At 32.0% G+C, this 15,182-nt stretch overlaps 2 protein-coding genes across 7 annotated transcripts; one reads left to right on the forward strand and one right to left on the reverse strand.

Annotated features, from left to right (window-relative positions):
• The first annotated feature begins 5,891 nt into the window (after window positions 1-5,891).
• LOC105222768 (actin, cytoplasmic A3a) lies at window positions 5,892-10,801 on the forward strand. 2 transcript variants are annotated; one of them, XM_011200226.4, is made up of 2 exons: window positions 5,892-6,036; window positions 9,020-10,801. In XM_011200226.4, the coding sequence occupies exon 2, from the start codon at window positions 9,028-9,030 to the stop codon at window positions 10,156-10,158; it is 1,131 nt and encodes a 376-aa protein (XP_011198528.1). In that variant the 5' UTR covers window positions 5,892-6,036; window positions 9,020-9,027; the 3' UTR covers window positions 10,159-10,801. The 2 variants fall into 2 exon arrangements, with proteins under 2 accessions (XP_011198528.1, XP_011198529.1); XM_011200227.3 differs by lacking the exon at window positions 5,892-6,036 and adding an exon at window positions 8,189-8,363.
• Window positions 10,802-11,101: 300 nt separating this feature from the next.
• On the reverse strand, window positions 11,102-14,850 carry LOC105222769 (putative fatty acyl-CoA reductase CG5065). 5 transcript variants are annotated; one of them, XM_011200228.4, is made up of 11 exons: window positions 14,509-14,850; window positions 13,530-13,591; window positions 13,184-13,469; window positions 12,823-12,973; window positions 12,678-12,763; window positions 12,500-12,609; window positions 12,226-12,421; window positions 11,979-12,156; window positions 11,804-11,874; window positions 11,605-11,730; window positions 11,102-11,532 (listed from the first exon to the last, which is right to left on the reverse strand). In XM_011200228.4, exons 2-11 carry the CDS (start codon window positions 13,582-13,584, stop codon window positions 11,295-11,297), a joined length of 1,497 nt encoding a protein of 498 aa, XP_011198530.2. In that variant the 5' UTR covers window positions 13,585-13,591; window positions 14,509-14,850; the 3' UTR covers window positions 11,102-11,294. The 5 variants fall into 5 exon arrangements, with proteins under 5 accessions (XP_011198530.2, XP_049317469.1, XP_049317471.1 ...); XM_049461512.1 differs by lacking the exon at window positions 14,509-14,850 and adding an exon at window positions 13,774-13,826; XM_049461514.1 differs by lacking the exon at window positions 14,509-14,850 and adding an exon at window positions 13,804-13,822.
• Between the last annotated feature and the right edge of the window lie 332 nt (window positions 14,851-15,182).

Consider the following 15,182-nt stretch of genomic DNA (forward strand, 5'->3'; position numbering starts at 1 on the left):
TAAATGACTTTCGCATGCACAAATTTGACGAGATGTTTTACTATAAAAACGATTCGATATTTAATTTTAATTAATTTTCCATGAAACTAGCACTTAATGAGCGCCAAGTAATCAACTTTTGTTGTTGCCCTATTCATATACTCATACGTTTATAGGTACATACATAAATAAGTACAAGTATGTATAAAACGGTTAGATTTTTGTTTTAATTTACTGAAAGATTTTCAGAGCGTATTTAAAAAATTAGGAAAAAATACAAATATTTTTTAGAAATGACTCTCAATATAAAAAGTTGCACCAATACCAATTTATTGAAATATTCGAAAACTTCTACAACTTGTTTTGCTTTCTATCTTTATGCGAAAAAACAAATACTGTACTTCGTTCAGCAACTCTTAATGAACAAATAAACAAATTTGATCATCGACGCGACGCTCAATGTCTGGGTCGATTGGAGCTTCTATTGTGTCTTGCATTGTTTGTTTTGCCGTTAAGTGACAGCCTGCCAAATATTGAATGCCACTTAAGCCACCATTTTCACGTCTAGTCGTTGGCAATACAAGTGCAGATGTTTTTGTAGAGGTAAATCCACACAACTGAGATTGGCACGTCAAAATAAAAAAAATAAAATGTATTCATTGGTTTCGTTTAGGAGACTTCAAAACAAATTTCAGATTAGATATTAATTGTTTTTACATACATACATATGCGCATATGTATGTTCATAGTTAGTAACTAGCTTCTTCAATAATATTATTATCCAAAGCAGTGATATAATTTCCGAATAAATTGTTCAGATCGGATGTTAACGGATTCAGATGTAGCAGCCATACGAACTGATCAGTCAAAATTGAGATAAATCTCTTTTTTTATATCCTTTAATACCTTTTATACCCTATAAGAAATTACCCTTAACCTGTGAAGGGTATTACAGCTTCGGTGCAGCCGAAGTTAACGTGTTCTCCTGCTTTTCTTTTCATATTTGTTATATTCTTTTCCTTTTCCATTGAGTTTCCTCTAACTATTATAATACCCTGCACAGGGTATACGAATACCACGAAATTTGTAACAACCACAAGGAAGCTTCGGAATCCTATAAAGTATATATCGTCACCTGAAATGCAAAATAACGTAACAACATTTTCGGAAATTTACAGTGGCATGAACGAAACACGAAATAAAATGGAACATGAGTGAAAAAAAATTTTAATATTGGTTAAAACTGGTTTATATCAGAGGGAAGAACCTGGACCCTGTGGACCTATGCAATTTTATGTACGTAATTTGAAGTAGTGAAGCGTAATCAATAAGACACTCAATTTCGAATTTTTTGATGATACGGTGTTTTGCATTGCAGGTGACGATATGTATGTGTGTATGTACATATGTATGTATGTATATACTTAAATCATCAGCGTGAAGAGCTGATACGATTTAATCATGCTGTCCTAACTGATCTCTCAGTTTTTGAGATATTGTTCGAGAAAAAAATTTCATCCCAAATACCGGTATGAAAAAATTGTAATTCCAAAAATTGGTTTAATTATTAATTTTTAATACCAAATATCGGATTTGGAAATTTTGGCTAAATTTCTAAAATGTAAGCTTATTTTTAATAAAATATTCATATTGCTCTTTTTGTTTCTTTTATTACTCGTTTAGTGTTTAAGTTATAATATAAATATGTAACGCTTTTCTCTTTCTATCCCTTTCAATCCACCTTTCAATTTACTCCAATTTTTAAATAAAAAAGGTGTTCTCAATTTGTAATCCACGTTGTTTGGGATTAAAAATTGATTGACAATATTTATATTAATTAATCTTGAAATTGTAGGTATTAATTTTTAATCCCAAAATCTGAATTAGAAATTGTAATTTTTATTTTTAATCTCTTGAAAAAAAAACTTTAAAATTAATTTTTAATCTCAAAATTGGAATTAAAACTTAAAAGTATAATTTCTAGTCCCAATGTTGGAACAAAAAACTGAAAATTTAACTTTTCAACCAAAATCTTTTAACAAAATATAAATATCCTCAATACTGCTTATCAGCAACAATTAGTCATATTTTCAATGAGTATTTCCGAAATATTGAAATTGTATTTGCGAGTAGTATGCTTGTATGTACATAAGTACATACATTTTTCAAAAGTCTTTAAACACTCAGCCAGAAAACTTCAATTGAACACTATAAGTAGATGCTATAATAAAACTACATACAGTACTTAATATTCAAATACATATGTATGTAACCATGTACAATACGTACATATAGACAAAGAAATTTCAATTTCAAATGTCTCATTTCGCAAATTTCTAAGTACTATGCATGAGTACTACTCCTCGCGCATTCATCACGCTTTGTTGAGGTTACATACAAGAGGCTGCATTTGTTGACACTGTTTATATTGCCTAACATTTCGTGATTGACACTTGTTATCATGGATGCATGTTTTCGCGAGTATCTTCTTCCCAAGGTGATGAGTGTCTTTTATACACATTGGAATTGTTTTTCTTCTTCATTTTTAAAATGTTTATAACTACTCTTGCAACATTATCAGATAATAGATTTGTACAAGTTACGGTTATTTGTAGCTCTTGAGACAAATTAGGATAGATCTAGGATTTTATACATACATATGTACGTACATAAATATATCAAAATTATCAGGATGATGAATGAAGTGATTTCAGTATCCCTGTCCGGACATTCAAGCTATAACTTCGGTACAAATCGAGAGGTCTTAATGAAATATTTGAATACATATATACGTGTTTCTTAGCCCTCTCATGAATTTTTTAGTGCAGAATGAGAAAATTGGACCATTTCCATGACCTGTGAATCCTAAGGCCAAGCTAATAAATGAAGTGCGATAATTTAGTTAATAATTAAACTAAACGAACTCTAATCTAGTACTGGAGTCAGGATGGGAAGAAACATGTTTAAAAGCCGGTAATAACCTGATATACAATATATGTAAGTATAACTAAAAAATAATTCAAGTTATGGAAATTAAATATTCGAAATCGACCAGGATTGGGATTAACTTGGTTCAACATACATTTAAGTGTACGTATATATGTATGTATGTACATATGTACATGCATATGTACAATATTATATGTATGTATCTATATGTAGATATAGTACATACTAAATATGTATAAATCCTAGAGAAATTTTTTCATGACCATCATCCAACTTGCTGCTGATATTTGCCTCTAAAACCACATTTACTTTCGAGCGCATCTTTCAGGCCATTAGCACACAAACTATCAACCAAGCGTATGTATTGTTGCCGCAATAAAAATAATAATGAAGACGAAAGAAACTTGATTAATTTGTTGGAAATTGAAAATTGTTCACATACAAATGTATGAATATATATGTACATATTTATGTACTTATGTATGTATGTAAGTATGTATGAAAGTGACTCTTGCTTTGAAATTCAATGACCTTGACAATGGCTTTTAAGGTGCTGTCTAAATGTTTCAGCCTGAAAATTTTCTACAAACACATTTTTTTATCATTTGAAGTAATAAAGTTCAAAGAAAGCACGAAATTTTATAAATATGTATAGCTGACTCCCGCAACAAAATTGTATATGAAATGTAATTATTAAATTTTATAACACTCATGGCAGCAGCAAAACTGCATATTATTAAAAACAGCTCTCAATTATCTAAACTTTTTTCGTCGTTTAACGATTAGAAATCCCAGAGCTGATCGTATAGATTTTGATAAGCAGCACATTGAAATTTCTTATAACTTTAGTAATATACAAAGGTTACATATAAAGCATTAAAAGTTTGAGTTGGAAATTAATTTTTTTCAATTTTTAATTGCTTTTTTGAAGTTTAAATTATTAATTTTTATTCATACAGTTTTTTAACCACAATATCCCAAAGCTGCTGTACATAAAAATAACCAACCACTAAACATTCTTTCCGAATCAAGCTACTAATAAATTTTCTAACAAATTTGCGAATTTAAAATTTTTGAAACCAACAAAATATTTCCCGTTGCCCGAACTATTATTTTTTAACCAAAGCGAAGAGAAATAATACACGGTCGCTGCTATTTGTAACAAAAGCCAAAGCTGTATGCTTTACTTTATTTATATTTTTTTTTATGAAAATTCGCCAAACAAAGCTAACCTTTGGAAATTTATTTTCAATGTCCATGTAATGTGTATGTTTATTTTGTAGTTTGCTAACTTCCCTGACTTATTTAGAATCAACTTTAAAAAGACTATAACCACGGGCAGTAGCACAGAAAATTATACAAATGTTCTCAGAAAACAGAAAAGTAAATTAGTCAGCTGGTAAAACTGTGACCATTGCACACATTCGTTACCGGCAACGCCTTGATACCGACTCGGCGTTTAAAACCATATGCAATTCCGCGTGCACGCATACATATGTATAGTATGTGTGTGCATATATTCAAATATACAAAGCTACACACAACTAAATAGCAAATTCATGTGTATGGAAAGTAAATACAAAAGTATCCAGACGGTCTTTATCTTTAAAACCAAATGTGCAAGGGTGCTCAAAAATAACACTATGCTTCTTGCAAGAAACGATATTTACGTACATATGTACATACATACATATGTAAGTATAAATATACATTCATATGTATATGTATTGACGTTAAACAAAAATATTTACTTCCATATCTAGTTGTGAGTCACAATGAAATTCAAGCCAAACTTGTACGCATTGCCCCTCATGATCATGTATAGATACATAAATCTACATACATACATACATATGTTTAGGCAAATGTGTGTGAGCAAGCAAAGAAACATACTTATTGTATGTGTATAATCCATTGCAAGCCTTTCAATAAAATAATGTTAAATACCGCATTATAGTATTATTAATTAAAAACAACATTAATTCAATTATTTTCGTTCTTAACTAACTGAGTATATTGCAAAAATAATGTCTTCTAGTCAAAACTACATATGAAACGTTAATTTTGTAACCGAAAATCTACTTTAAATCCCAAACAAAATAAACGAAAATTTAAGCCGACATTTCTTATTCACTTTCCGGCTTTCCCCTCTCAAGACGGCCTTTAGCAAAAAAACTCTCTCTCGCGTTTAACGTTACTTTATTGCCTCCTTTTTTGTCTGTACAGGGAAAAGTTGAGAGCAAAGTAGAGCTTGCAAAATATATTTCAATGTTGCATATTTCATTACTGAAGTGCAAAGGGATAAATTATGAAATACGATTTTTGTTTTTTTTTAAATATGTATACAATAATTGCTAATAAGTACATAACCAGAAGTTATTATTATTCAACATAGTGCAAAGGAGATATTATAAATTTTAACATACTATTTTAGATATGTACATTAGTATCAGAGCATACATAAATATGTATATATACATCCCCACAATGGGCTATAACAGAATAACGCCGATCATTCTGTTGTTATGATATGCCAAATTTCCTATTATTTCAGGAAGAAATCACATTTGTGTTGATAACACGAAATTTTGATAAAAAGCAATAAATAAGAAAACAGAAAATATTTAAGATATGAATAAAAACTAGCTACAATTTGCCCATAGGCGTTGATAGTCGTATACTATTTGATTATTGAGAGTGCATGGCTTACAGAAACAACACTGATTATTCGTATTTTTCGAGCAAAGAGAGAGTTTGAGTGCGAGTAACCATTCGACAAACCGTGCAGTGCATCTCTTTCTATATGCTATCACCATACTGTTCACACTTACACGCTTTTAAGCCGGTTAAAACGGTAAGCGAGAAATTCTCTAGTATCTACGACCGGCGATTCCACATCCATATATGGTAAAAGTTAAAGTCTCTACTGATAAGGAGCCACTGGCGTAGTTGGAGCCTTTATAAGAGCGTGTTAACGTGTTTTGCTATCATTACATTTTGCGTTCTTGTAGTGTGTGCGATACAGAAAAGCACAGCAGCAACTCAACACAAAGTCCAAAAGACTTCAAATAATATTAATTAATTTTAGTAAACTTAAAACTTAAAAAAGTAAGTATATTAAAAAATCGAAACGAACGAAATTTGTGAAAAATTCTAAGACTTAATTAAAAGTGCCAATCGAAACAGTGGGAATGATTTAAAATATACAAATGTATATGTATGTATCTGAAATAATCGGTGAAATTCGTTAACAATTTTAACAACTGAGGTTTACAAAAACGTTTGGATTAAAAGATATTAAAAATTATGAATTTTAAGAAAGTGAATGCAATGAAACTAAAAAAAAATTATATAAAGTGAAATTATCAACGAACTGAAATGATTAAAACTTGCAAAATGTCATGTGCAGAAATCATAAATTTAAGTTATGCAATTAAATTCTGGACCTTGAGCGTATTAAGTGTGAACTTGATAAGATAGTGCTTCACCTTATCACATTTGCAGTTTACACACCTGTGTGAACACATTTGATTATGTTAGAATGTCTATTGGTACTTAAAACCTACATTTACTATCAGATTGGATCACATGGCAAATATTATATTCAACGGGTGTGGCACCTTACCTGCATGTTCGGAAACGGAATATATTTAAATATCCAATTGTGCGCCACTTCCGATTTATTACGTACATACATACATTGGTACGAATGTGTATACATGCATATACAAAAATAGATACATTTTGTATGTAGTAGCATGAGTCAGGCTGGAGACACCGTAGAGGTAGTAGGCAATGACCTCGCCAACGCCCTTGTCGTCTTCACATTACCAGTAACTCCCACGTTAACTGTTCATTGTTAGCACGCCTGAACATGTTTCACCCGAAGAGCTGCGCCATAAACACGAAAACTCTTTTGTATGCAGTGTAGTTTTTGAATTAAAAACGATTTCACTTTCATTTCAATACAACTTTTCACTAAAAGTTATTTATAACAATGCAAAATCACACACATTTTGCATTATTCAGTTAGAAAAGAAAGTTGACTGTCGGCGGCCATCACAATTTACAGTTTTAGTAGTTTTTTTTCTATTACACAGCTGTCGCTTTGTGAACGAGAGAAACAGGTAATTGTGTGAGCCGGCTTCGACATTATTATTTCCCACATGCAGAAATACACAATGCGCAAATGCAAAAATCGAAAATTATTACACTAAACGCTTGGATTTTCGAACATACATACATACATAGACCAAATAACTAGATACTTGGATTCTCATAAACTATAAAAATTTAAAGTAAATAACTCAATGGCAAAATATTAAAACTATTCGTTGTGTAGGTGGGGAACTGGCTTATTTTCTAAACATGGTTATATTTGCCGCACCCTAAATGATAGTCATAATACATATGTATATGTATATACATAACCATTTGCAATATTGTATATCTATACGTATGTACATATTTTCAACATGCATACATATGTATAGAGTGGACAACGCTGCCTACATTTGAACTTGACTCATTTTCTGCTCTTCCGCCCTTGTCCTTTCCGCACTCTTTAATTCAAGAAATCCAAGTTTTTAACCGTTAATTCGTTTCTGTCAGTTGCCTTTTCGATACAAAAAAAGCCAAACCATACATAGATGCACACTTATATGTATATACATAATACATATATACATATGCACGCATAAAGAATTGTGGCAAAATGCCGGTTTTGTCGAAGAAGCTCTTTTATGGTATCGGCTGGGAGCATCTGTCCCCTCCCTTTATCTTTCTTTAACTACTTGTTCTCCTATAGTAGTCTAACTCACTCACACCAATGCGTTGTTCACGCGCTACAAACATGATAAATAGAAAAATGAAGTTACTTCTTTTTTGCCAGTAGGGGCAATTCGAGAAATCGCTTTACGATTTTTCACTGCAGTACAGCAAACATGACCATATATGGTCACGAAAATGGTATCGCTTATACTAGAGCTCCGAACTGCTAGTGAGATTAGAGAGCGAAAAGTGAGGGTTAATCGAAAACACGATTCAGCGAGGTAACTTGTTAACTTGGAAGTTATTGCGCTCTCAGTCACTCTATTGTACAACAAACTAGTGTTCAGCAGGAAAGAAAGAGGCGTGTAGATTTCTGTTTCGCTGACACTCTCGTCGTTTATTTTCGAAAAAGCGGAGAGGTGCACTCGCTACTCGTTTTGTTCACTCGTTGATGTCTAGAAATTTTAACTGACATTTTTTACTTAACGGCGTCCCATTCGTTGTTGGACTGTCAAAGTGCTTAGTTGAACTTCTCCAATCAATTTTTAAGCTGAGATTTTCTGGTTTGCCAAGTCAGCATCTTAACACAACCGTGAAATTTTAAAAACGCTTCTAGTGCGTCAATTTACGAATTTAGATTTTGTTTTAAACTAAACTTCAAAAAGGTGAGATATAATGTGCGAATATATTATTACCGGTTTTGTAATAAGTTTTTTTTCACTTATGTACGTATAAATGTAATATGTACATATTGATCCGGCCGGCATTCGGAAACGATTGTGATAGTTATCCGTTTTTTTTTTGCTGATTATTTTTTCTATTTCTTTAAGTCGGGCGTTGCCCTTTCAAAATGCTTGCATTGATTTTACCATTTTTGAATGGAAGTTTTAAACAATCGCACAATTAGCGCAGATATTAAATTATTATAATGAATATAATTGTATTTGTTTTATCCAGAGTGATTTTTTTTTCATTAATTTTTAAAATTACTAGATTGCTTCGTTTTATATTTCAAAGGTTGTCACATTTAAGCTGAAATTGTAGTGAATTTAATTGAAATTTCATGTTTTCTTCTATATTCGCGCGGTTGCTTGAATATCGTTTTGTAAATAAATTCGTTTTTTCCAAATTATATATTGTACCAAAAAGACTTTTCGTTAAAATTGGCAATAAAAAGTCTAAACTTAGTTGTGACTTTTATAAGGGAAAGGAGTCTAAGAAGCGGCACTTTAAATTAAGAAGTCAATAAATACATAGCAAATTGGATTTCGTTAACTTATGTGTGTATTTCAGTACTAATAATTTTTTTTTTTGTTTTCAGAAAACAAAATGTGTGACGAAGAAGTTGCTGCCTTGGTTGTTGACAATGGTTCCGGTATGTGCAAGGCCGGTTTCGCTGGTGATGATGCACCCCGCGCTGTCTTCCCTTCAATTGTGGGTCGCCCACGTCATCAAGGTGTGATGGTTGGTATGGGACAAAAGGACTCGTATGTCGGTGATGAAGCACAGAGCAAACGTGGTATCTTAACCCTGAAATACCCCATTGAACACGGTATTGTAACCAACTGGGATGATATGGAAAAAATCTGGCATCACACCTTCTACAATGAACTGCGTGTCGCTCCCGAGGAACACCCAGTCCTGTTGACTGAAGCCCCATTGAATCCAAAGGCTAACCGTGAGAAGATGACACAGATCATGTTCGAAACCTTCAACACACCCGCCATGTATGTGGCCATCCAGGCCGTACTTTCCCTGTATGCTTCTGGTCGTACCACTGGTATTGTGCTGGATTCTGGTGATGGTGTCTCCCACACTGTTCCCATCTACGAAGGTTATGCCCTGCCACATGCTATCCTTCGTTTGGATTTGGCTGGTCGCGATTTAACCGACTACCTAATGAAGATCTTGACTGAACGTGGTTACTCATTCACAACCACTGCCGAACGCGAAATTGTTCGTGATATTAAGGAAAAATTGTGCTATGTCGCACTCGACTTCGAACAAGAGATGGCCACCGCTGCATCCAGCTCGTCATTGGAGAAATCATATGAATTGCCCGATGGTCAAGTGATCACCATTGGCAATGAACGTTTCCGCTGCCCAGAAGCTCTCTTCCAACCATCATTCTTGGGTATGGAAGCCTCCGGTATCCACGAAACCACATACAACTCCATCATGAAGTGTGATGTTGACATCCGTAAGGATCTGTATGCCAACACTGTGCTTTCTGGTGGTACCACCATGTACCCAGGTATTGCTGACCGTATGCAAAAGGAAATCACCGCTTTGGCTCCATCAACAATGAAGATCAAGATCATTGCACCACCAGAACGCAAATACTCCGTATGGATCGGTGGTTCTATCCTTGCTTCTTTGTCTACCTTCCAACAGATGTGGATCTCGAAACAAGAATACGACGAATCCGGCCCATCAATTGTGCACAGGAAATGCTTCTAAACTGGTTAATGGTATTTTACATAACATAACCAAACAAAATTCTAGAATTTTAAAGCATTTTTTTAAGTTTTCATTCAAATGTATTATTTTCTAATTATTTAAAATGTTACAAAAACTTGAGAGGAAAGAATAAGATTGGCAAACTCTTCTTGTCATCCATTCGTCTACATACGAGTGGGACATGAGGGGGACATTATAACCAAAAATCTAAAATGTCGATTTTTTTCTTTATTTGGAAGTTTTCTAAATTCAAGCGTACACAAATTAATGAGTTCCATATGAAGTTAGATACATCTTCATTAATGCATAAACACACATTTCACAAAATGTTTTCATTACATTTACATTTGTATTCATGTGCACCATAAGCATAAAAAGACGTTTTGTGTTCTAATTCATAAACACCAAGTTAGTGCTCAAATAGAAGCTTACGCATGCGTAAATAAATTCGTAGCTTCAAAATGACGCAACTTTCCATTTTTATACTTGCAAACAATGTAATGAATATTTTTAATTTCATTTTGATTTTAATTACATGCGTATTGATTTTCTTACGCTAAAATGTTAATTAAACAAAAAATTACTAAAGACTTGAACAACAAAAATATTAATAAAAAAGAAATATTTTCTTAAACAAGAAAGACTTTGCCATCTGGCCCAATTTTTCATTATTAAGATGGTAAGGTGCAGTCTGAGAAACATGTACCATATGCATAACTTGTGACCATGTACCATCTCGTGGAAATTAAAAAGGATTTTCATTTTTGTTTCCACAACTATGCATATGCGTATATTTTTCCGACCTATATGGTTGAGATTTGATGTAAAGAAGGATAGTTTGCGATGGATGGATAAAACGCATTAAATTGCCACTACAAGTATAGGACAACAAAGAGCAAGAAAATAATTGTAATAAATTTGTCAACAAAAATAAACCAAGATATATAAAAATAAAGTATGTATCTTTTTATTACTGTAAGATAGAATCTTTATAGGAAATCGCTAAACAATCCATTTGGACTAATTCAAAAAAGGATAGGTTTTTTTGATAGACGATGGTGCATTAAATACATGATATGATGTGTTAATGTGTTATTCCAAAAAAATTATATAGACAATAGTGTAAGATATTTGAATTATATGAAAGTAGCATAAAATTTATCATAAATAAAATAGGCTACGAAGCGTAAAATCAGCACACTTCCGATTAACTTGATGAGAAAGTGTAATACTTTGTAGATTTTCATGCGTGTTAATGCTTCTTGAGAACATGTTGCCGGTTCATTCAACAGAAATACTCTTGCGCCACGTATACCCGTGCGGAAAAATTGTTCGTAATCCAGATCTTTGTATTGTAAGAATCCAAATTTGTCGCTTCAGTATTAGAAAGAAATTTTTTAGTTATTAGTAAGTTCACAGAAAGTTATATAAACAACAAATACTTACACTTCGGACTCTGGTACAAAAGAATTCAATTCATAGAAATTGTCGTTCTTGAAGTCCCACTGAGTGGTTACGAAATAATGCAAGGCTAATGTGGCAGCATAAATACGTCGTTGCAATTTTAAAAGGCTGTAAAAAGAGGTAGGCACGTAATTTAGTTTTTTATAAATATTTTAACATTATCACTGACTTTAAAACTTACAATGGTTTTGTATTAGTAAACCGCAAGGCAAAGTCTGCAAATATTGCCACCAAAATTTGTAGAGTAAAGAACTGAAATCAATTTAAATACATTAATTTTCAGTAAAAAGACATAATTATTCTATCTACAAACAACAATCCGAATATTGTGTAGATAAATATTTTTTACTACATACCCGTATCATATTCCACACCTGGCACCGCGTTATGCTTCCATCTGGTACCCACAATGTCTTTTCAAAAGGAGTTTCTTTTATAACTTTTTTGCCAATTTCGATGACTTCGCCAGTGGTTATGGGACGAATTTTTGAAGCAGCACCATTAACTACTTCCAATTTCGGTTCATCATTATCTCTAATATTATAGAATACAAGTAGAGAATACCTTATTATACCCTTAAATACAATATTATACTTGACTAACCTATCCTCAGTACCCTTACGATACGTAGCAATTAGCATGGCACGCACAACTACATCAACTGGTACAAAGTCAGAAATAATGTTTGGTTCACCATAGCTTGTACGGAATATACCAATGCCACAAGCAACTAGCATTCCAATGGGACCGTTAAAGTTATCCACCCACCCTGGAACAGGTTCTTCAACCGATGAAATAACTACGAAAAATTTAAGATGTAGCCAATATGTCATCAATGTAATAAATATGTGCATAGTGTGTGCATATACATATATACCTATTGAAGGTCGAAATATCAGTAAAGGCAGTTTGTCTTTATACTCCTTGATAATTTGTTCGGCTAAACTTTTCGTAAATGTGTATGTGTTTGGCTGGAAGTCGCCGTACCTGGATATTGTGCGAAAACAGCAAAACTATTCATTATTCGAATATTAAAACAGCTTCGAGTCATTTACTTTAGATTGAAAATGTTCAACAGTTCAGTATCATAAGTTTCGGCCAGTTTAATAGTTGTGCGCCAATCTGCATAAGGTGGGTAAAACTAGAAACATATTGGATTTCTCTTTTAATTTTCCTATTATTAATATAGACAAACTATACCTGTTCCTCAATAACTCGCCGATTTGGATAACAGTAAGTCGTGGATACGTGCACAAAGACCTTCAGATGCTTAAGAGTTTCTGCGATTTTGATCAGCTCATAAGTGCCGCGTGTATTCATGAGAACAGCATCGCGCAATGGATCATCGAATCTAAAAATGTGTTCAAACGTAATTACTATTTGTTAATTATTAATTTATATAAATACATTTTGGAAAATGTAAATGTGTTATTTCAAGACGCATGTGACTATTTAAATAGACGCAACTTTATATGAAATAATTAAAAAATAGGTTGAATTCAATTAAAATATAAATTTGTTTATTTATTTATATGTATATTAATTTATGTGTTGACATTACCTTACACTAGCAGCTGAATGGTAAATAATGTTCACATTTTCTAATCGTCTCAAATCAGATGCACAAATGCCCAAACCTAGTTCACTACAATCACCTGCAATAGCATGTACTTTCTGTAAGTTTTGAGGTTGTTCTCGTCTAAGACGGGCAAATAGCTGAGAATCTAATATACTATTTAAACGCTCCTCAATACTTTTTCCTTTTTTCGGCCGTAGCAGGACGTAGACGGCACCTACATTTGTGCAAGAGCGCAAAATTTTTTCAATGAGACCCTTTCCTATAAAACCTGAAATTTTTTTTAAGACGTCAGAGCATTATGTAGATTATGTATGATTTTCAAACTTACCTGACCCCCCGGTAATAAAAATCTCCTGGTTTTCAAAAAATTGTGATATAAGCATTTTATACCTGAAAGTATTAAAAATTACAATTGACTTGGTACCTAAAAATTGTTGAAAGCTTACTTATATACAATAATATATATAAATTTAAACACAGCGAGCTGTTTATGAAAAGCGCTTTTGTAAGCAGGGTTCATTTTAATTGAACTCTATGTTACGATTCGTATTTAAAATTATATACATATTAACATTTTCAATACGAAAACGTTGACATTGTACTTGGGTGTGTGATAATCTAATTCAATTAGCACATTTTTGTCGTCAAAAACTTATTATAAATGCAAATTTGGAATTAACGGTACGTTAACCTAATCTTCTTCAGATATGAATAGTAAGCACATGCGCATACATCACACTTAATATGCCAATTGTTAGTAAAAAGTACATATTTAAATAATTAAATTTATCTAAAAAAATACCATTAGCTATATATGTATGCCTTACATATATTGGCTATTATACACCCGATATTTTTCCGAAGGGCAGGAGCTATTTTGGGAACTCCCTCTCAACACAACTACATATGTAAATATCATTATTAAATAGTTGAGGATGAAATAAAACAAAATTATGATATACATATATAAATCAATTATAATTTAATTTCAAAACTACATACCGGGATTTATAAATTTTTAACAACTACAATTTTCTGTACACATGATTTTTAACTCATTATCCGAAAAGAGTTAAAAACAGTTGGGGAAATTTTGGAACATTTTGTTTAATAATTACAAAAGCTCAAACTATTACTATCATTTTTGTCTATACATTTTTTCGCTTATTTAATTCTTCGCAACACATTTTATATTTGAAAGAACTGCACGCAGCATTTTATGCGTATTGAAATCATTTTTTGTTTAAAAAAATGTAATAATTGTTTATTTTGTGTTAAAAATAACACTTTCAATTATTAATACATACTGTTAACTATATCCTTTTGTATCCTGTATGTAGTTGTAGTATTGTATCCTGTTGTAGTTGTATCCCTGTTCAGTAAAATTGAGCGGAAATAGCTTCACACTTTGTCACCTGTGTACTTCGGAATCGTCCAACACAAACTGATTATAATTGTAGTCATAGTGACTTTATTTTTGAAATCAATTTCGTTGAATTCCATTTTTTACTAGTTCATGAATAAGTTTAAATTGGATTTTGTTGGCAAGCAATAAACTCAAATTACATTCAAACAAACATGTTTTAATTTTGATTTTAAGTACATTTGTACATAATAGGCAATAGTGCGTATATTCAAAAGAATTTCGGTTCTTTAGATAAAAAATAATTACTTCTTAATGTATATAAGCTAAATAAAAATACAGAAATGGAGTATTTAAAATCACAGGCATAGAAAATTAAATCGATAATTTTGAACACAATTAATCGGTATACAACTTATTTCGTTAATAACTAATTCTAGTTAATTATAGCTTTATAATATTTTGTATGTTTATTAAGTAATATGTTTATTTGAAATTCGAATGAAAACAACATATTTAATTGCTGTTGATTATAAAAGTTTATTTTTATTCATATAAGAATTAAATCATGAGAACCGATTCGCAAACTACCCGGTACATTTCATTCCGAACAACACT

This window comes from Bactrocera dorsalis, unplaced genomic scaffold (genome assembly GCF_023373825.1).
Source record: "Bactrocera dorsalis isolate Fly_Bdor unplaced genomic scaffold, ASM2337382v1 BdCtg047, whole genome shotgun sequence".
In the NCBI taxonomy this organism is placed as follows: domain Eukaryota; kingdom Metazoa; phylum Arthropoda; class Insecta; order Diptera; family Tephritidae; genus Bactrocera; species Bactrocera dorsalis.